The sequence below is a fragment of the Salmo trutta genome, chromosome 21, assembly GCF_901001165.1.
Source record: "Salmo trutta chromosome 21, fSalTru1.1, whole genome shotgun sequence".
Taxonomy (NCBI): Eukaryota; Metazoa; Chordata; class Actinopteri; order Salmoniformes; family Salmonidae; genus Salmo; species Salmo trutta.
In genome coordinates, this window is record NC_042977.1 from 15,330,085 (window position 1) to 15,351,106 (window position 21,022).

Sequence of the window (21,022 nt, forward strand, 5' to 3'; positions counted from 1 at the left end):
TGCTATATTCCCCTAAATACAACCACTTAAGATATTGCCATTGTATTTTATACTGTAATTTCCCTTCCTCTACAACACAAGTACCACAACCCATGTCCACAGTCACTTTGCGTGTTTGCTGCTCACCGGGCAGACTACAGTTGAGGAAGAGGATGTCGTCGATGGCGATGTCCCCTAGCTGACTGAAGGTCCTGGTCGCCTGGAAGAACAGGGTGAACACATGGGGGGTACGACCCACCAGCACCTTCCCCCGACGCCACGCGTCCCCCTGGTCCTCCGACCGCCACCACAGAGGAGTGGTCCTGGAACCCTCCTGAAGAAGCACACTGAGTTCCCCTACACCTACATAAACGCAAGCATTCACACACACAATACACACACCCATAAACACTACGACGGTCCATAGCAAAAACTGAAACATAAGCAGACCAAACTCTTTGGTCCTTTAAAAACCTGCTGTATGTAAAATACTGTGTTCTATATCTTGGAAAATAAATACATGTGACTCTGGATGACAACATAATGATGTTTGTTTACAACATTAGGTCTGTTTTACTAAAGAACTTAAATCCACTTTGTGTTTTGTTTCCTTGCCGCGATACTAACGAGTATCACCATACTGGTATCATCCCGGCCCTAATAAACACGCATATACGCAAAACGTGCGCATACAGGTAAAAAGTATATTGAAAGAAGGTGCTTCCACACAGGTGTAGATCCTGAGTTAATTAAGCAATTAACAGCCCATCATGCTGGGCAGGCCATTATTTTCGCTACCGTGGCTATGTTCCTATAGGACGACAATGCCCCGATCCACGGAGCACGAGTGGTCACTGAATGGTTTGATAAGCATGAAAACGCTGTAAAGCGTACGCCATGGCCGTCTCAGTCACCAGAACTCAACCCAGTTGAACCCTTAAGGGAGATTCTGGAGCGCCGCCTGAGATACCGTTTTCCACCACCATCAACAAAACACCAAATTATGAAATGTATATAGAGTTCCAGACACTTGTAGAATCTATACCAAGGTGCATTGAAGCTGTTTTGGAGGCCCGTGGTGGCCCAACGCACTATTAAAACACTTTATGTTGGTGTTTCCTTTATTTGGGCAGTTACACGTACATGCAAGCTAGCACAAACATACAGCACTTATTATGTGTGTTGGAGCATCTTACCTGTCCCATACATATGGTAGTAGAACTCGAGCAAGCACACAGCACTGGCCTGCTTCATGGTGGGACTCTGCAGCGCTGCAAAGCTGTCCACATCCCCACGGCTAGACTCCACCGCCATGTACCAGCCTGGAGGAATACAGCACAAACAGAGTGGAGTTAAAGTAGAACTACAAGGGTGGTGTGTGTCTTAAATGTGTGTGTGTGTGTGTCTTACCCAGCTCAGTGCCCAGGGTGTGGTCTAGTGACGGGCCAGTGTTTTCCGTGGCATTCCTGCCCCGCTGCCATGTAAACTGGCCCACACTGACATCCGCCCAATCACAGGTATCGTTCTCAAAGGAGCACCCCACAAAGTCGCCGCTAGTCCCGTTGTCTGTCGGGACAGGTGAGCATGAGATGGAAGGACATGGAATAGGGTATGGGGGAACCGAAACAGGTGTAGGGGACAAGGGCGGACAGAGGACAGGGACAGTTAGCCTTGTTGTTTTGATTTTCCCATAACCAGTCTACAACTATAGCTATAAAGCCTTCCACATTGTTTGTACTGTACCTGGACAGAGCCCTGGCGTTACAATGATGTCATCAACAGCAATAAATCCACGGTCTCCAGATTCTGCTTCTATCAGCACCTAGACAGACAGGGGTTAGAAGGTACACTCATCTGAGCAGGACCAGTGTGTGAGCTGCTTACAAAGCATTAAACCAATCACTCAGTCACTGTACCTGGAATGGGCCGGACTTCTCCACAGAGCCAGAAAAACGGGTCCAGTTGGATCCCCCAGACTGGGTCACAAACAGTAACTTTTGTTTTGTTGGCTCAGAGCGCTCAAACACGCGCAGGGCCCCACACTCACTGCACAATAAGGAACACATAAAGGGGGAAATGTTGACTCCTACCACACTTTACCAATATAGAGCCTGCTATCCCAATAGTTCATATACAGTTCATTACAATAGTACCGTTCCATACGGTGGCAGGTAGCCTAGCGGTTAAGAGCGTGTGGCCAGTAACCAAAAAGACGCTGGTAAAAAAAAAAAATCTGTTGGTGTGCCCTCGAGCAAGGCACTTAACCCTAAACTGCTTCTGGATAAGAGAGTCTGCTAAATTACTAAAATGTCAATTACTCCAACCAGAGGGTGTGTATGCTTTGTTTTTGGATGTACGTAACATGTGATATGTGGTTTTAATGTACTGGACACAAAATATCTTCCCCTCTAAGAAAAGTCAAGTCCCTGTAAGTCTAGGCTCTGACCTGCCATTCATGTGGTACCAGATGGTAAGGCAGGTGGCTTCAGTCTGAGACTGGATCCACTCGGAGACCACCACGGCCCGACTGCTCTGGTTCTGGGGCAGGGCCGGGCTCAGCAAAAACCTCCCTGATAGCAGACCAGATCACAATATAGGTCACGTATACATCAGTCATCATCGTAAGGCAGCAACTATCATTTCAGCTTGAGTATCTGGTGCACAGGAAAATGGGCTTTGATGTCTGGCTGCACCACATTAAGCTACTAAAACGAAGTGTGTACAATCTCCGTGTTTATTTACCGTTATTTTAATAGGTATGTTGACTGAGAGCGTCTTCTCTCTCACATGTTTAATTGGAAGGGAATCCTATTCTAGCATGATTTTCAACTAGTTGACCTGGATCGATCGACGTGTTTGTCTTTGTAACTGCCTGCGGTGCCTGTGGTCCAAGCCCTCACCCTCTGGTGTCTGACTGGTGTGGTCAGTGTCCGGGCCATGGAAGCGTCCGTCTGCCTGTACCCAGTCGTGTCCGTCTGTCCGGGCCTCGTTGACCCAGGTACACTGGCCAGACTCAAAGTCACAGCTGCCCGTGGGAGTACAGGCTCCTTCCCTCATAGACACGTCATCAATCTGCACCGTCGAATCAGAGCCCGGCGCGTGCTCTGCTCTGAAAACCACCTGGGAGTGTGTGGGGTGAGGAGATGGGAGGTTTGTGCGCGTGTGAAGTCAGAAGAAAGTGGAAAGATATCCATCAGTCACTTCCCATTCCTCTTTCCAATGAGGATACCTGGTCATAGGAATGGCTGGTACCACAGCCAATTAGAATGCGTTACGGTGTTGCGGTAGCTAGCTAGGTGAGCTAACCTTAAAGGTGTTAGGGGCGGACACAGTGAGTTCTGCCACCTCCCAAACTGTAGAGGAAGCTCCAGAACGCTGCCACAGAGCCAGGCCCTGCTCCCCGCTCCTCAGGACATGCACCGACAGACGGTCAGTGGAGCCAGCAGGCAGCCAGTACCTAGAGGCGAGGAGTGAGAGATCAGGGCAGAGGTAAAATGAGGACATTATGGGGGGAGGTTTTTTAGTAGGAGAGTGAGGTGAGAAACGAGGCTAGGGGCGAGAGGAGAAAAGTAAGGTGAGGGGAGGTGAGTTGGGAGGAGAGTGAGGTGACAGCGAGGGACTGAGCTCACCAGAAACGAACACACATCCCTGTGGTAGAGCTTAGCTCTGAAGAAAGCAGCTGCGCCACCTCGATCTCCTCGGAGTTCCGTTTTAACACAGTCAGATAGAAACCTACAGGACACAGACAATCAATAATTGTCGTTATAATAGATTGGATTTACGCAGAGCTTTAACGGGTGCTCATATCCCGCTTTTCCACCAGCTAAATTCGCAGCCAAACAATGCCATGGACGACTACTGTTTGACCTGCTTCCTGAAGACGGCCCAATGGGACTTCCTGGTTAGATAAGGTTAAAAAAAAAAACATGTATGCCTTCCTTTTCTACCACCCTTCCCAAACACAATGATACTGGGCCACAATAACACTCACCATTCTCAGTTCTGTAGGTGTGGTCCAGTCGGTCCTTCCTGCCTCTCAAACGGTCCCAGCGCCCCTTGTGACTCATGTCTATCTCAAAGTCACACCAGGAGTCTACCTCAAATCCACACGGATCTGTATGAAGCAAACACTTATTACCCTGCTGCTTCCCCCATACTCTCCCGATTAGAATATCTTCATAGTCTCAAATCAGTGAGGAAACATATTGCCTACATGATGTGTTTGATATGGTATAACCCCACAGAATGAAATGGAACTCTAGTAATATGATCGACATAGTATAGCCTATGTGCATTAGTTGGCAATATAATAACAACAATCACACTTTCAGTGTTAAAAAATGCTTCACAGGGCAGTGTGTTTATAGAGCCATTATGAACGCATCTCTTACGTTGATCTTTGCAGGCTCCTTCCTTGACTGTGACATCATCGATGGCTATAAACCCACTGCCAGAGGTATTCCTGCTTCCAGAGAACTGAAACTAGACCACAGATCATACATGTGCATTTATTATGGATCCCCACTAGCCAAGGCAGCAGCTACTCTTCCAGGGGTTCAGCAAAATGAACGCAGTTTATACAATTTTAAAAACATTACAATACATTCACAGATTTAACAACACATTGTGTGCCCTCAGGCCCCTACTCCACCACTACCACATATCTACAGTACTAAATCTATGTGCACGTCTGTGCGTAATGCGTATGTTATCGTGTGTGTGTGTGTATGCATGTGTCTGTGCCTATGTTTGTGTTACTTCACAGTCCCAGCTGTTCTATATGGTGTATTTCTATCTGTTTTTAAAATCTGATTCTACTGCTTGCATCAGTTACTTGATGTGGAATAGAGTTCCATGTAATCATGGCTCTATGTAGTAATGTGTGCCTCCCATAGTCTGTTCTGGACTTGGGGACTGTGAAGAGACCTCTTGTGGCATGTCTTGTGGGGTATGCACAAGTGTCCGAGCTGCGCACCAGTAGTTCAAACCGACAGCTCGGTGCATTCAACATGTCAATGTGCACGTGTGTGTACCATCAGGTAAACCTCTCACATATACAAGTAGTGATGAAGTCAGTCTCTCCTCCACTTTGAACCAGGAGAGATTGACATGCAGATGATTAATATTAGCTCTCTATGTACATCCAAGGGCCAGCCGTGCTGCCCTGTTCTGAGCCCTCATTACCACTGTGTGTGTGTGTGTGTGCGCGCGTGTGTGCATACCACCTGTGTGTCTACTATGCTGAGTTGAACCTGTGCATTCATCCACTCTGAATCCTGGCTGCCTTGGCGAGTCCACACCACAGTTCTTGATGTTTTCTACCATGAAGAGAATGATTATTGTTCCATGTAATACTACATGTTACAATACTCTTATATGTGACACGTTGAGAAAACAGAACTATTAGCCGAGAAGGTAGTTAGGTGCAAGTTAGAGGACAATAACGTAAAAGCTTGGTGATGAAAGGCACTTGTTCAACGGTCAGTTCAACCAACTGTAGAAGGCTACTATTTGTTACTCTAAACACCCTTGCCACTAATACATATATAGACAATGATTTGGGCAATAGCAGTCATCAGGGAATTCTGTATGTTCATTATAATGTAACTAAGGCCCAGAGTTGTAAAAACTCCTTATAAAACATCAGTGTAAAACATATACGGCCAGGACAGAGATTAAGCCTAGTCCTGGACTAAAAAAAACAAGCTCAATTTGGATTCTGAATTGAAAGTACTTCTTAGTCCAAGACCCGGTTGAGTCTGTGTCTGGGAAAGCAGCCCATACTGTAGTAGCTGTCTACTGTGCATACCGTCTGTACTAAGAGGTCCAGGTTGGACACAGATGGTCCCAACATGTAATACCAGAAGCCAACACAGAGGTCCGTGGTTTGGAACGTAAGAGGAACAGAGACGACCGCGGTCTCACCGTCCACGCTACCAGACATATTCACCATCAGGTAAAACCCTGTCACACACACAGGACACAAAGCAGCCATTTTTAAATAACAGTCTTTGCCACTTTGAGTGACAATTGTGGCAGATGCAGGGATGTTTAATTTGTCTCCCTATGAGTAATGTGATGTAACATTTTAGCTTGTGAAGAGACTGCCTTCAAAATTTCATCTTGTTTTAGTGTCATAAATAATCCTTGGTTCCTGCCTGTGCTTGGTAAAGATATAAGGGGGGGGGCGACATAACCCCCTCCTTTGGACCATCTGGCAGAACGGTCAGAATATGTAGGAGATGGTGCCAGACGCATGACGGAACCAACCCTATGAACTATGCCTATGTAACATGTAACCAGTATATAAAGGGATCTAACGGGACTGCCCCGTGGGAGAAGCTCACTTCAGACCGGTACTTTATGCATCTAAGTTTGACTGTGACCTCTCAAGCATGCTGATAACAAACAATGATTCATTTAAAATGGACTTGGAATGTCCCTGTGTAGAATTTCCATGACAGTAGCTAGCTCTTCCAGAACAGTACCTTTGTCATTTCCGACCGTGTGGTCGTACAGCGGTCCATTCCATGGCTGGTCCACCTGCAGGCCTTGGGAGTGGACCCAGTCGAAGGCATCGTCGCTCTCCTGGACACAGTTACACAGGCCTGATGGGGAAAGACAGGAACATTTCCATCTCATGTAGTTTTCCTATCTTCTCTGTTACTGGCTTATGTTATTGCATCTTCACAGCGCTCCTTTATGAAGCTGAACCCTCCATGCAACTCATTCTTAATGTCAATCAGAACTTAGTAAATGTTCTTGGAATTCTTCCGCAATTCCAGGAGACTTCAGGCTAAACTAGGAAGGGTTGGCAAACCTATAGCAAACAGAACTGGGACCAGGTTAATGTATTTCCTAGTAAGCCTCTTCTCTGTGCCTCACCATGTTCAAAGGTGCAGTCCATAGGGGTGGCTGGAGGGGTGGTGGGTACTGTGGTGGGGGCTAAAGTGGTTGGGATCAGCTCTGCACAGGTCAGGTTCATTCTAACGTGGATGTCATCCAGGGCTATGCCTCCGTCTTCGCTGCCTGGGCGCTTGGTAGAAAATATGATCTGCAACAAAACACATGGTCCAACAATGTCTACATGAATGCTCACTAGTACATTGGTTGACCGCTGTCTTATTGGTTGACCGTTGTCTGACCTGGTGTGGTCCTGTAGCGTTGTAGTCCACCATGGCCTGATACCAGATTGTGCCGAGTTTACCAAATCTGCTCCATATTGACCGTAGAACGCCTGTCTCGTTCACATACACTGTCAGCTCCATATGTTCTGGGGCGGAAGCAAACACTAAATGCACACTTTTTTTTGGTATGTATGACACCAGTAGGCCATATAGTGGCATGGTATTACACTCACAGGAGGCTGTTGAGGGGAGGACGGCTCATAATAATGGGTGGAACGGAGCAAATGGAATGGCCTCAAACACCTGGAAACCATGTGTTAGATGTATTTGATACCATTCCACTGACTCCGCTTCAGCCATTACCACAAGTCCGTTCTCCCCAATAAAGGTGCCACCGACCTCCTGTGCATGCAAGATCAGTTTATTGTTTCGCATTATATCCTTCACCCTTTACAGCCATATCAGAGCCAGTTTAGGCTACTTACCCATAGCTCCCCACATGTCCATGAAGTACCAGAACTCTATACATGCATTCTCTACCGCCTCCATAGGTTCACTCTGCAGCTGGGTAATCTCCAGTCCAGAGGACAATACACCTGTTGAGAAGATGATGTAGTGTCCTGGAGAGGAGAGCCACAACAAACAACACAAGTAAAGCCATTTTCTTTAGACAATGGAAACCACAGCGGGAAACGCTGTGCCCTGGGTATAAACGTCAGCAGGCTAACACTGTCTTGTGGCACAGGGCCGACCAGAGCTCAAACCCAATTTGTCACACAGGCTTGAAGACGTGTTTTAGCTCCCCAAGCCTAACGTTGAGCTAAGACTTTAGCTCAGCGGTCAAATATGATCTTGTGGCACATAGTTTTTTTAATATATTTTTTATTTTTATCTTTTACCCCGTTTTCTCCCCAATTTCATGGTATCCAATTGGTAGTGTCTACTGTCTTGTCTCATCGCTGCAACCCCCGTACGGACTCGGGAGAGGCGAAGGTCGAGAGCCATGCGTCCTCTGAAACACAACCCAACCTAGCCGCACTGCTTCTTGACACAATGCACATCCAACCCGGAAGCCAGCCGCACCAATGTGTCGGAGGAAACACCGTAAACCTGGCGACCTGGTCAGCGTGCACTGCGCCCGGCCCGCCACAGGAGTCGCTAGTGCGCGATGAGACAAGGATATCCCTGCCGGCCAAATGGCGTGGAAATTGCAAGATTATGTTATAATGCTTGCATTGCATTATAATGGTTGTTTTATTCAACAGAATGGAGTATTTTGTTAACTATTGTGTGTGTGTGTTCTACTGAGGATGGGCCTCTATGAGATAACACTGACAGAGGAGATTTACAATGTCTTTGGGTGATAAAACCTAAAGAGCATACCAGATAACATGAGGTAATGTTTTTGTGCTATACCGTACCAGGGTGAGACGGTTCCAGTTTGGAGTAGGAGGACCAGACACTGGTCTATACAATGAAAACTGTTGACACAGCAGTTGCTGTCTGCTAAGTATTATAGATACCTTTCATACAAATCTTAACCTTGTGACCATTCTATGTATCTGTTGTTCGTCATGTAGGTTGAGAGGGGTGTATCTTTGCTATAAAAGATCTCAGTAGTCATTGTGTTGTCACTCTCAACAGTTCATTAGAAATGGCGAATCGTTGAAAGTCATTGCTATTGCAAAGCTCTTATTATTAAAGACGTAGTTTAAGTATAACTCTGACTGGTGTGTGAAGTTTGTCTCTCTCCTCATTTGGTAATACAGAAATTAACCACCACAAAAACCCTCCCTAACCCGGGCGATGCTGGGCCAATTGTGCACCGCCCCACAGGCCTCCCGGTAGCGTCCGGCTGCGGCAGAGCCTGGGCTCGAACCCAGAATCTCTGGTGGCACAGCTAGCACTGCGATGCAGTGCCTTAGACCACTTTTATTTATTTAATTTTTATTTAACCTTTATTTAACCAGGTAAGCTAGTTGAGAACAAGTTCTCATTTACAACTGCGACCTGGCCAAGATAAACACATGGAATAAACAAGCGTACAGTCAATAACACAATAGACATTTTTGGGGGATTGGAGATGTTTGATATGAGTCTGGGATCAAACCCCCTCAGTCACACCGTCAGCCTACCCTGGCCAGAGTTGGTGGTGTGGTCCACTGTTGGAGAGAAGCGTCCTCCACTGGACCCTGACCACCACTCCCAGTCTACTCCTGACTCAGCTGGGGGACTGTTCAGCCAGCCACAGTAGTCCATCTCAAAGTCACAGAACCCTGCAGAACACACACACACACTGATGGACGCATGGACTTACGTGCACACACATATGGATGGATGGACGCGTGCACAAACTCAAGAACACACACATAGTAAGAATAGCTTTCAGAGCCTTTCTGGTTTCTGTGTGTATTTTTTTTTTACATTAACATCCCACTGGTCATCGATTCATTGACACACTCACCTTGTGGTGGACATGGCCCATTAACAAGGGTGAGGTCATCAATGGCAATGTCCCCTTCCCGGCCATCCCCGGCCACAGCCTCAAAGATGACCTGTCAATCAGGAAACACATTGCCATAATCTTAGTGAGTCAAATCTATAAACTGTCTGTGTTTGATTGTACTACAATACGTACAGGGTCCATAAGTGTAAATGAGTGGGAAAATAGATTACAGGGTACAGTAAACAGTAAACAGTGGTCCTCAGCTGAAGGTGTCCTCAGCTGAATCCCAGAGTAGAAATCATACTAGGGTTTGTCTGAAATGGCACTCTATTCCCTATATAGTGCACCACTGTAGGGCTCTGGTCAAAGGTAGTGCACTATTTAGGGAATAGGGTGCCAATAGGATGCCTAGATATCACCCCGTACTCTCATTCTGACTCTCTGTGTGTGCTAGTACACCTTTAGTGGTCTACTGAAGGGTTGAAGTGCACGACCTACCTGCAGATTGCACGTCAGCACTCACCAGACTGCTTGCACAAAACGTGTCTGATTACGTTAAGGGTATATTTCCATTTTTCAGATTATCCAAAGATTATATCGCAGACCATGGCGGACTTTGTGACAAACTCAACCATGTACGTGCCAGCACAGAAAAGCAAGATGTCTCTTTTCTTTATCTTTTCATTTGAAGATGATTTATGACGCTCAATCAAATGTTTAATGGTTTATATGTGATAAAACACTGTATCAGTGTGGATCTACTTCTAGTGCTAATTAATGTATGACCAAAATGTGTGTTTGGCTTTCTCATGCAAACACCACAGTTGGGGTCAATGTGATTTCAATTCAGTTGTGTAGTAATAGTCAGTGTTGGGCAGATTACTTTTAACATGAAAAATAAAGTAATCAGTAACGTAACCGATTACTTTTGGATTACTTTCAATTCTAACACCCGGGCATATTTTAACTGCAACTAAAATATCGTAACATGACTATTTCTAATTTGGGGACTGGTGTGAAAGCATACAGATGCTATAACTCACATTCTATTTGATATTGTGAAACCATCCACAGGGCTCAATAGAAACCTTTTCCTAACGTTTTCAGTTGGCGGCACAAGCCAACAAATGTGGTCATGCGGGGTCAGGCAATAGAACAAACGAGTAGTCTAATGATCTTATCTTAAACTCACTCAAATGACTTAAGTCTAATAGACTACTAAAATGGTATGATTCAATAAATCAATTGTTTAAATTAATTAGCATGTCCGAGCAGGAATGCGTGATTCAAGATACTGTGATGTATAACCTTAACCACTGATTACCATAACATTTGGGTTGGACAATAGGTTCTACAATTCTCGGTTTGAAATGTTGCTCGATTAGATAGCATTTTCTTTCCCGCTACTCAGAGACAGAGTGAACTGTAAATACACTACAAAGCAGCAACTCTATTGAGTCCAGACAACTTTCTGATTGACCAGGCCTGTGGTAAATGGTTTGGTAGCCTAATCTATTGATTCAATCAATTGGAATACAAAAGAAGCCATGCACCCTTGATGGGCGCTCAGCAGGACAATAGAATCTTGCCGGGTTGAGAGCATGTGAAAAGTCTTGAGGGTCACAGGGGTCGTTGAATGGAGACCAAGACGCAGCGTGGATAGTGCTCATTCTTAATTCTTTAATGAAGACACTTAATAACGAAAAACAACAAAACGACCAACAGTCCCGTCAGGTACACTTAGACTAAACGGAAAACAACTACCCACAAACCCCAAAGGAAAACAGGCTGCCTAAGTATGGCTTCCAATCAAAGACAACGAAAGACACCTGCCTCTGATTGGAAACCATACCCGGCCAAACATGGAAAAACAACACATAGAAATAGAAAACTAGAACACTCCCACATAGAAACAGAAAACCCAAAAACCCACACAAAACAACCCCCTGCCACGCCCTGACCATTTTACTATGGCAAATGACCTCTTTACCTGGGCAGGACGTGACATTGAGGGTGCACAAAATGACAGCAGTGCTGACGAAGTGTTATCAAATGTTCCTATTTATATTAGATGAAGAAATCCTAAATGTCATTAGCTGTTTAAGAAAGTAACTGTAATCCTGATGAAGAATGTTTTTAAGTCATCCGGGCTGATTACAGTTACTTCATTTTTGTAATTTGACTACTTAACCTCAATTACAAATAATCCATAGTAGTAGTAGCAGCAGCAGCAGTAATAGTAGTAGCAGTAGTAATTGTAGCAGAAGTAATAGTGGTGGTAGCAGTAGCAGCATCAGCAGTAGTCGTAGTAGTAGTAATAGTAATAGTAGTGGTAGTAGTGGCAGAAGCAGTAGTAGTAATAGTAATAGTAGTAGTAGCACCAGTAGTAGTAAAAGCAGTGCCAGTAGTGTCTGCATGTACCTGGTAAGGTATATCAGGGCTGAGGACCGTAGTTCGGCCGTGTCTCCAGCGATCTCCCTGGTCTCCAGTCCTGCTCCACAGTAGGGTCTGGATCCTGGAGCCTGGGAAGGGCTGCAGGTAGATGTTGAGCTCCCCTGAGGCCCTGCCCTCCATGTGGTACCAAAACATCCAGCACTCTCCACTGCGAGGGGTGGCATCGTTCAGCCCCGTTATCATACGTCCCCTGCTACCCACGTGGTGGTTCCACAGCTGGGCACTCAGGTAGTATCCTGAGCAAAAACATATCATCATATACAGGATGAGTGTGTGTGTGTGTGTGTGTACGAGTGCCTGCTTGTGTGCGTGCATGTGTGTGCGTGCGTGTCTCTCTCACCCAGTTCAGTACCCAGAGTGTGATCCAGCGCTGGGCTGGAGGTGTTGGCCCCCAGGGCCCCGGTGGTTCTGTTCCAGGTGAAGTCTCCAGACATCTCCACCTGCAGGCCACACAGGGACCCCTGGAAGGTGCACTCTCTCTCCGCCGGACAGGAGCCATTCACATTGCTGCTGCTGCTCACTACCACGTCGTCTATGACAATGCTACCTTTCTTACCACCCACCACAGCCTCCAATATGAACTGAAAAACACACGTTATGTGGTCAAAATACATGACAATACATTGAAAAATACAGATGGTATATGGTCAAAATGTATAGATGGTGCATTTGCCGTACCAGGCGGTGATACAGCCCGACAGGATGCTTTCAATGGTGCATTTTACAGAACGCTTGTCAAATAGATACTGTAAGTCGCCCTTAGTCTGTTAAAAAAGGACTAAGTTGTTCTGATGAAAATACCAACCAGAGGGCAAGCGTATCACGAAGGACTTTGGTTGCAAGCAGGACCAAGACAAAGAGGAAGAGGCAAAGCGAGAGGGCTCACTCTCACCAAAATCTGTCCAGAATAAGACCAATGCGTTTCTGTGGGCTTAATAATATGCAGGCCTAAACTTGATGCCTGCGATTCCTGCTTTTGAGACAACGACTCCCATTGTTAGGGCGGAGACATGAGCATCTCATCATCATATACAGATCTCTGACTAAGGTAACACCAACATCATCTTTTATGGAGAGGAAATGAGGTGACCAATAATGGTTGCAATTGAGATCAGCTGTGCGGGTGAATTTAGCGCATATGGTTTAACAAGACATCAACTGGCGATCATCTAGTGCCATCGACGGTTGCAATAGACGCCTTGTTTTTTGATGATATTCCAATAGGCTACATTCTGAAGGCTACCCGTTAGCCTGTCCATTGTCACATAATGAAAGATGTGAAAACCAATAATAGGCTACTGTTTGTTTCCCTGCCGTCAGCTGATTGATTTAGGCCTACTGTAGAACGACAAACTTTCCTCCAGTGTGGATGCTGGCCCACGGTTTATAGTTAGGCTACGTATAATTTGCAGAGGTGGGTAAAGTACTGAACATCTGTACTTTAGTAAAAGTAGATTGTAATTTACTCAATTAAGAGACTACTCAAGCCCTCTTAAGCAGCTCCTCCAGTAAGAGTAAACAAAGTATCCAGTCAGAAGTATTAGTTACAAATTTAGTTTGGTCATTTTTTTACACCTTATGGTAAACTGTGACAGCAAACAAAAAAGACAAGAACTTAGTCTAACTGATTTGACATTAATTTATTATTTAACCCTGCCAGCAGTGTCACAAAATCCTTCGTTGTGTTGCAGGGAAGACCAAAATGCAGCGGAGTTGTGGATACTCATATTTTAATGAACAAAAAAAGAGTAAAGCATCCACTTGACAAAACAATAAATGATACCCACAACACTAAACAGTTTTGCAGGCTCACCAACGCAGTGCAAAAACAACTACCCACAAAACCAAGTGACAAACATACTCCTACATATATGACTCCCAATCAGGAACAACGATCCCCAGCTGTTCCTGATCAGGAGTCACAAGACCAACACAGAACAATCACACACATACAAGACTGCCACGTCCTGACCCCAAAACTACTACAACAGCTCCATCTGCTGGTCAGGACGTGACAGTACCCCCCCCTCAAGGTGCAGACCCCGGAATGCACCTAACAACAAAAAACACCAACAAACAAAATCCCCAACAAAACCCATAAACAATAACCCCTAAACAATAAGGGAGGGAAGGGAGGGTGGCTACCGTCAACGACGGCACTGTGCTACACCCTCCCTCCCCAACCCACCTATCCTGGAGGTGGCTCAGGTGCAGGACGTGGACCTTGCTCCACCCTCGGCGTCGCCCACTCCGGTGGCGCTGATAGCTGCGCCAGGCAGACGGGCCCCTCGGGCTGGGCCGGGGGGCAGGAGGGCCGCTCTGGCAGCTCGGGGCAGTCTGGCCGCTCGGGGCAGTCTAGCCAGCTCGGGGCAGTCTGGTCAGCTCGGGGCAGCTCGGGGCAGTCTGGCCAGCTCGGGGCAGTCTGGCCAGCTCGGGGCAGCTCGGGGCAGTCTGGCCAGCTCGGGGCAGCTCGGGGCAGTCTGGCCGCTCGGGGCAGCTCGGGGCAGTCTGGCAGCTCGGGGCAGCTCGGGGCAGTCTGGCAGCTCGGGGCAGCTCGGGGCAGTCTGGCCACTCTGGCAGCTCGGGGCAGTCTGGCCACTCTGGCAGCTCGGGGCAGTCTGGCCACTCTGGCAGCTCGGGGCAGTCTGGCCACTCTGGCAGCTCGGGGCAGTCTGGCCACTCTGGCAGCTCGGGGCAGTCTGGCCACTCTGGCAGCTCGGGGCAGTCTGGCCACTCTGGCAGCTCGGGGCAGTCTGGCCACTCTGGCAGCTCGGGGCAGTCTGGCCACTCTGGCAGCTCGGGGCAGTCTGGCCACTCTGGCAGCTCGGGGCAGTCTGGCCACTCTGGCAGCTCGGGGCAGTCTGGCCACTCTGGCAGCTCGGGGCAGTCTGGCCACTCTGGCAGCTCGGGGCAGTCTGGCCACTCTGGCAGCTCGGGGCAGTCTGGCCACTCTGGCAGCTCGGGGCAGTCTGGCCACTCTGGCAGCTCGGGGCAGTCTGGCCACTCTGGCAGCTCGTGACTAGTGGGCGGCTCTGGCGATTCCTCACTGGCGGGCAGCTCTGGTGACTGTTGACTGGCGGGCAGCTCTGGTGACTGTTGACTGGCGGGCAGCTTTGGTGACTGTTGACTGGCGGGCAGCTCTGGTGACTGTTGACTGGCGAGGCTGGGTTTACGCACTTGAAGCCTGGTGCGTGGTGCTGGGCGTACCAGATCGGGAACACGCACCTCCATGCTAGTGCGTCTAGCGGGAAACACCGGACCAAAAGGGCGCACTGGCGGTCTTGAGCGCAGGGTTGACATCACCCCTTCCGGCTCGATGCCTACTTCGCCCTGGCACATGCGGGGCACTGGTACCTTGCCTACCGGCCTGAAAATCCCAGGCCTCACCACAGCCCCAACCCCAAAGCACGGGACCTGTCCAGTCTGCCCTACCAGGGTACGGGGAGCTGGCCTGGGGCTGTAATCTCGCCCCGCCAAATAGCCCTTGTGCCCCCCCCTAAAAAATTATTGGGGCTGCCTCTCAGGTTCTACCTGCCTCCCAGGCAGGTTGTCACAGTGGACCCGCAACTGCTCCCATGTCCAGTCAATCCTCTCCGTCAACACCTCCAGCGACCAGGAATCCATCACCTCCCAAGCGCGCTGCTTCCAACATTCCTCCCTCACTTGCCTCTGTCCTCTTCTCCGCTGCTTGGTCCTTTGGTGGTGGGTAGTTCTGTCACAAAATCCTTCGTTGTGTTGCAGGGAAGACCAAAATGCAGCGGACTTGTGGATACTCATATTTTCATTAACAAAAAAAGAGTAAAGCATCCACTTGACAAAACAATAAATGATACCCACAACACTAAACAGTTTTGCAGGCTCACCAATGCAGTGCAAAAACAACTACCCACAAAACCAAGTGACAAACATACTCCTACATATATGACTCCCAATCAGGAACAACGATCCCCAGCTGTTCCTGATCAGGAGTCACAAGACCAACACAGAACAATCACACACATACAAGACTGCCACGTCCTGACCCCAAAACTACTACAACAGCTCCATCTGCTGGTCAGGACGTGACAAGCAGCATCTTGCAGATGTCCTCCAGCACAGGTAGTCTTCAGTGAAGACTGACACCAAACAAAGTCCGTAGCATATATATATATATATATATATATATATATATATATTTTATACCCCTTTTTCTCCCCAATTGGTAGTTACAGTCATGTCCCATCGCTGCAACTCCTGTATGGACTTGGGAGAGGTGAAAGTCGAGAATCACACGTCCCCCGAAACATGACCCTGCCAAGCTGCACTGTTTCTTGACACACTGCTTGCTTAAACCGGAAGCGAGCCGCACCATGTGTCAGAGGAAATACCGTGCAACCCGGCCGGCCAAACCCTCCACGAACCCGGACGACGCTGGGCCAATTGGCGCTGCCTCCTGTCTACATTCATTTTTGCCACATTTATTCTATTACAGACACCTTAGTGCATACTTTTAAATTATACTATGTGAGCTAAACATTAACATTAAAAAATATGTAAAACATTTTCCTTAAAGTATAATTTTTTGAGATTACTAATGATACTGTCCCGACTACAACAAAAAAATACTTTAATACATGTAATTTTGTCCTTGAAAATGTTTAGTGAAATACTATTCATTCCTATGGAGGACTGTTCCTACTGGGGAGTACCAACACATAGCCTCAGCAATCCAGGGTTTATATACATTATTGATTCAAACCCATGTCGACTCTGGCATACGTGTGCCGGGTCATCGGCTGTAACCACTGGATCACACAGGCACTGAGGCAACCAATCATTTATTTGGCCTTGTTTGCCTTGAAAAATGTATTATTACAAAAAATACATCTACCCCCTACAAATATGTAAATGTATTCTAAATTGACATTTGGTATGTACCTGTAGTGGGGTGTCAGTGGTGAAGGTAAGGTCTGTAAAGCGCCACTTGTTCCCCTGAGTCCCATGTCTCATCCACACAACAGTCTCTGGCTCTCTGGTTGACTTGGTGAGGAACCTCACGGAGCCTGGAGAAGAACCAGATAGGGGTCATTTCTGTTCAACTACTACTACAATAGGTAGTAGGCACCATTTGGTCTGTTTTGATCCCCTTTGGCCTCCTCGGAGTCTGATGTCAGAGTTATCATGCCTATTGAAACTCCCCACTCAATTGTATCTTTATTGGGACGAAGAAAATACTAATTGCCTTTAGCAAATAATGAGTTCAAAGATATTGAATTTGGCCATCAGTGGAGCCTAAAAAAATACCTTACCAATATCACTGCCGTACATGCGATACCAGAAGCTAACACAGATGACTGTGCCTGCTGGCTGAGGGTAGCTGATGAGTCTGGCTGTTGATGAGGGGTCCAGCCTGCTGCTGGCGTTAATGGACATGAAATAACCTGTTAACGCAAGTACATGCACGCACAGACACAGACACAGACACAGACACACACACACACACACACACACACACACACACACACAGTTGAGAACGATCTTGTACTCTAACCAGGTTTCCATCCAACTTTTTTATGCAAGTAAAGTATGGATAAAAAAAATGGAAGTCTTTGGTAAAAAAAAAAAAAATCGCTAGGTGGGATCTTTTTGTTTGAGTAAAATTAATTATGTGAGAAATGGCGGTGAAAACGCATTCATGAACACATATTGATATAATAACCATCATATCGAAGTAAACTTGGAGTCACCTCCAACTACGACTCGTTAGGATGAACTTCACAGGGTGGTGAAAGTGCAAGGTGATGAGTTTGATGCTCCTTTCCAATAAATATTGATGGTCTTATTCTGGTGACATGATGATCCATTCTTGGCTGCCATTTGACAAATAAAAAGAATCTCGCTCTAGTCCATAATAATAGGCTAGCCTACCAGCACTGTATCTGAGTTGTTGGCATGTGCCAACTTCAGAGTGGGCACATTCGCTATAACGCAACAATGTTTGTGACAAAACTTGTAACATTTTTTTATTCGGTAAATGGGAATTTAATCGCAAAAGTTATTTTTATGTGCACAACGTCATCCCGCACAGCATTTAATCCGCAACAAGTCAATTTGATGGAAACACATCTCTGATGGGAAATGCACATATTATTTTTATGCAGGTTTTAGCATATTTGCATGAAAATCTGTCTCCAATTGGATGGAAACCTAGTTTCTGATTACCATGTGAAATGTAATCTACAGAAACATACACTACATTACCAAAAGTATGTGGACACCTGCTCGGTCGAACATCTCATTCCAAAATCATGGGCATTAATATTGAGTTGGTCCCCCCTCTGCTGCTATAACAGCCTCCACTCTTCTGGAAAGGCTTTCAACTAGATGTTGGAACATTGCTGCAGGGACTTGCTTCCATTCAGCCACAAGAGCATTATTGAGGTCAAGCACTGATGTTGGGCAATTGGGCCTGGCTCGCAGTCGGCATTCCAATTCATCCTAAAGGTGTTCGATGGCGTTGAGGTCAGGGCTCTGTGCAGGCCAGTTAAGTTTTTCCACACCGATCTCAACAAATCATTTCTGTATGGACTTCGCTTTGTGCACGGTGGCATTGTCATGCTGAAACAGGAAAGAGCCTTTCCCAAACTGTTGCCACAAACTTGGAAGCACAGAATTGTCTAGAATGTCATTGTATGCTGTAGCATCTGTCGGACTGCCAGATGGTGACTAATCACTGGTGATTAATCACTCCAGAGAACGCATTTCCACCGAGTTTCCACAGAGTCCAATGGCGGTGAACTTCGCACCACTCCAGCTGACGCTTGGCATTGTGATCTTAGACCTGTGTGCGGCTACATGGCCATGGAAAGCCATTTCACTAAGCTCCCAACTAACAGTTATTGTGCTGACTTTGCTTCCAGAGGCAGTTTGGAACTCAGTAGTGAGTGTTGCAACCGAGGACAGACGATTTTTATGCGCTACACGCTTCAGCACTCAGTGGTCCCGTTCTGTGAGCTTGTGAGGCCTACCACATTGTGGCTGAGCTGTTGTTGCTCCTAGAGGTTTCCACTTCACATTAACAGCACTTACAGTTGACCGGGGAAGCTCTAGCAGGGCAACAATTTGACCAACTGACTTGTTGGAAAGGTGGCATCCTATGACAGTCCACGTTGAAAGTCACTGAGCTCTTCAGTAAGGCCATTCTACTGCCAATGTTTGTCTATGGAGATTGCATGGCTGTGTGTTTGATTTTAAGACACATGTCAGCAACGGTTGTGGCTGAAGTAGCCAAATCCACTAATTCGAAGGGGTGTCCACATACTTTTGCATATGTAGTGTAGACAATATCCAATACATACACAATGAAATAAACAAAACACACACCAAGAGAATAATCCTGTTTACATTTCCTGACTAAAACACCTCTCCTTCCATCTCTCCATCTAGGATATGATCTAGTCTGTGGTTTGGCAAACACTTGACTTACCACTGCCAGTAGTGTGGTCTATTCCTCTTGCTCTTTTCCACAGAAGGGAAACAGTGTGGTCTGGGTACCTTTAAACATAACCAGGAATAATGTTATCTTAAGGATGATGATGATGATGAGTATGATTATGAGGACTGGAGATGAAATTGATTCTTATTATGGTTGTTATTGTTATTGTCATTACCAGGCACAGGTGTCCTTCTCAAAGTCACAGGTGAGGAGTTGGGAGCCTGCAGGTATGTCCCCTTCCCCACAGCTCTCAAAGCGGATATCATCCAGCATGATGTCCTGAACTCCATGGGATGAGGGGTCCACAGAAAACTCCAACTAAGGGGTGAGAAAAAGAGAGCGAGAGCAAGAGCGAAAAAGAGTGTGCGTGTACGAGTGTGAGAGAGTGTGTGTGTGTGTGTGTGTGTGTGTGTGTGTGTGTGTGTGTGTGTGTGTGTGTGTGTGTGTGTGTGTGTGTGTGTGTGTTTGTTTCCAATGCCAACCTTGAAACCTCCTGGTTGATTACCGATGAAGGCCGTAGCATTCTCCCATCCTCTAGTCTGCTGTGGCTTGTAGATCATCAGTAATTCTGTGCTCGCAGTGTTTCGGATCATCTCCAGATAGATCCGAGAGGATGCACTAAAGTCATCATAGAGGTGGTACCAGAAGCTAGAAATATCAGAGCATCCTTAGTACAACAGCTACTGTAGCGACCTCAACAAAGAGGCTTGGACCTCTTGTTGTAATGGCTAATGTGTAATGGCTAAGGCCAATTACCTCTGATCATGTCTGGCTAAGAACCCACAAACAACATTTGAAACCCTTTCTTGATATCATAGTAGATGAGCTCTAGCTACCACATAGAAACGCATTTGTTTGTATTTTAGTAAATAGCTGTTTCAATACACCATCAGGTTATTAAATACTTTTAAGAAGACACAAAACAAATGTATTCCCAGATGAAAAACTATGACTTTACACCTCACGAACTCTCCCTGCTTCTCTTTTTGTTACGCAGTGATTAAAACAGCTGTGCCATAAATCAAAGGGAAACGCTGACTAGTACAGAATTTCTCCTTACCTTATCTGGCATCCCAAAGCCATTGGTTTGTCAACGGAATGCCCCAACACGGCCCTGGCAAAGTGTGTTGCTTTGTCTCCTTCCACATGCATAACATGACCTGGGACATATAAACACACACATCAAGCAGGCAGCACAGATACTGTATAAAGATGCACATGGACAACACAGCAGTCATAACAATGGAGCTATGTGACCATTCTATTCACTAGGGCTGGGTTTCCCAAAAGCATCGTAGCACTGAGATCATCTTTCTTGTGTGTATTGAGACATATACCCCAGGGTGATCCCGTGGTGTGGTCCTGTCCAGGTATCAGGCTGATGTTAGCCATCTCCAGACTCCAGCGGTACACTCCCACACTGCTGTCGTTCCATCCACAGGAGTGGCGCTCAAAATCACACGACCCTGAGAGGGGACACCAGGGTCATATTCATTGGGCACAAAACAGAAGATAACAGGCGGACACAAGGATGGACTACCT

At 46.6% G+C, this 21,022-nt stretch overlaps 1 protein-coding gene across 2 annotated transcripts in view; it reads right to left on the reverse strand.

Moving 5' to 3' along the window:
- The window catches only part of si:ch211-106h4.4 (MAM and LDL-receptor class A domain-containing protein 1), a 42,457-nt gene that overhangs the window by 20,983 nt on the left and 452 nt on the right, over positions 1-21,022 (reverse strand). Inside the window, exons 2-29 of one of the 2 annotated variants that reach the window (XM_029704463.1) lie at positions 20,818-20,946; positions 20,541-20,640; positions 19,963-20,128; positions 19,656-19,798; positions 19,472-19,539; positions 17,295-17,426; positions 16,924-17,048; positions 12,347-12,587; positions 11,974-12,242; positions 9,571-9,661; positions 9,242-9,382; positions 7,592-7,702; positions 7,125-7,252; positions 6,865-7,033; positions 6,468-6,587; positions 5,789-5,943; positions 5,202-5,297; positions 4,371-4,461; positions 3,971-4,093; positions 3,609-3,711; positions 3,286-3,436; positions 2,880-3,099; positions 2,426-2,549; positions 1,896-2,025; positions 1,723-1,801; positions 1,390-1,545; positions 1,176-1,301; positions 127-342 (exon numbers count right to left, since the gene is read on the reverse strand). In XM_029704463.1, coding sequence (XP_029560323.1) covers positions 127-342; positions 1,176-1,301; positions 1,390-1,545; positions 1,723-1,801; positions 1,896-2,025; positions 2,426-2,549; positions 2,880-3,099; positions 3,286-3,436; positions 3,609-3,711; positions 3,971-4,093; positions 4,371-4,461; positions 5,202-5,297; positions 5,789-5,943; positions 6,468-6,587; positions 6,865-7,033; positions 7,125-7,252; positions 7,592-7,702; positions 9,242-9,382; positions 9,571-9,661; positions 11,974-12,242; positions 12,347-12,587; positions 16,924-17,048; positions 17,295-17,426; positions 19,472-19,539; positions 19,656-19,798; positions 19,963-20,128; positions 20,541-20,640; positions 20,818-20,872 — 3,829 coding nt within the window. In that variant the 5' untranslated portion in view covers positions 20,873-20,946. Of the gene's footprint in view, positions 1-126; positions 343-1,175; positions 1,302-1,389; positions 1,546-1,722; positions 1,802-1,895; positions 2,026-2,425; positions 2,550-2,879; positions 3,100-3,285; positions 3,437-3,608; positions 3,712-3,970; positions 4,094-4,370; positions 4,462-5,201; positions 5,298-5,788; positions 5,944-6,467; positions 6,588-6,864; positions 7,034-7,124; positions 7,253-7,591; positions 7,727-9,241; positions 9,383-9,570; positions 9,662-11,973; positions 12,243-12,346; positions 12,588-16,923; positions 17,049-17,294; positions 17,427-19,471; positions 19,540-19,655; positions 19,799-19,962; positions 20,129-20,540; positions 20,641-20,817; positions 20,947-21,022 lie in introns of both variants that reach the window. The other variant, XM_029704461.1, reaches the window with a different exon arrangement.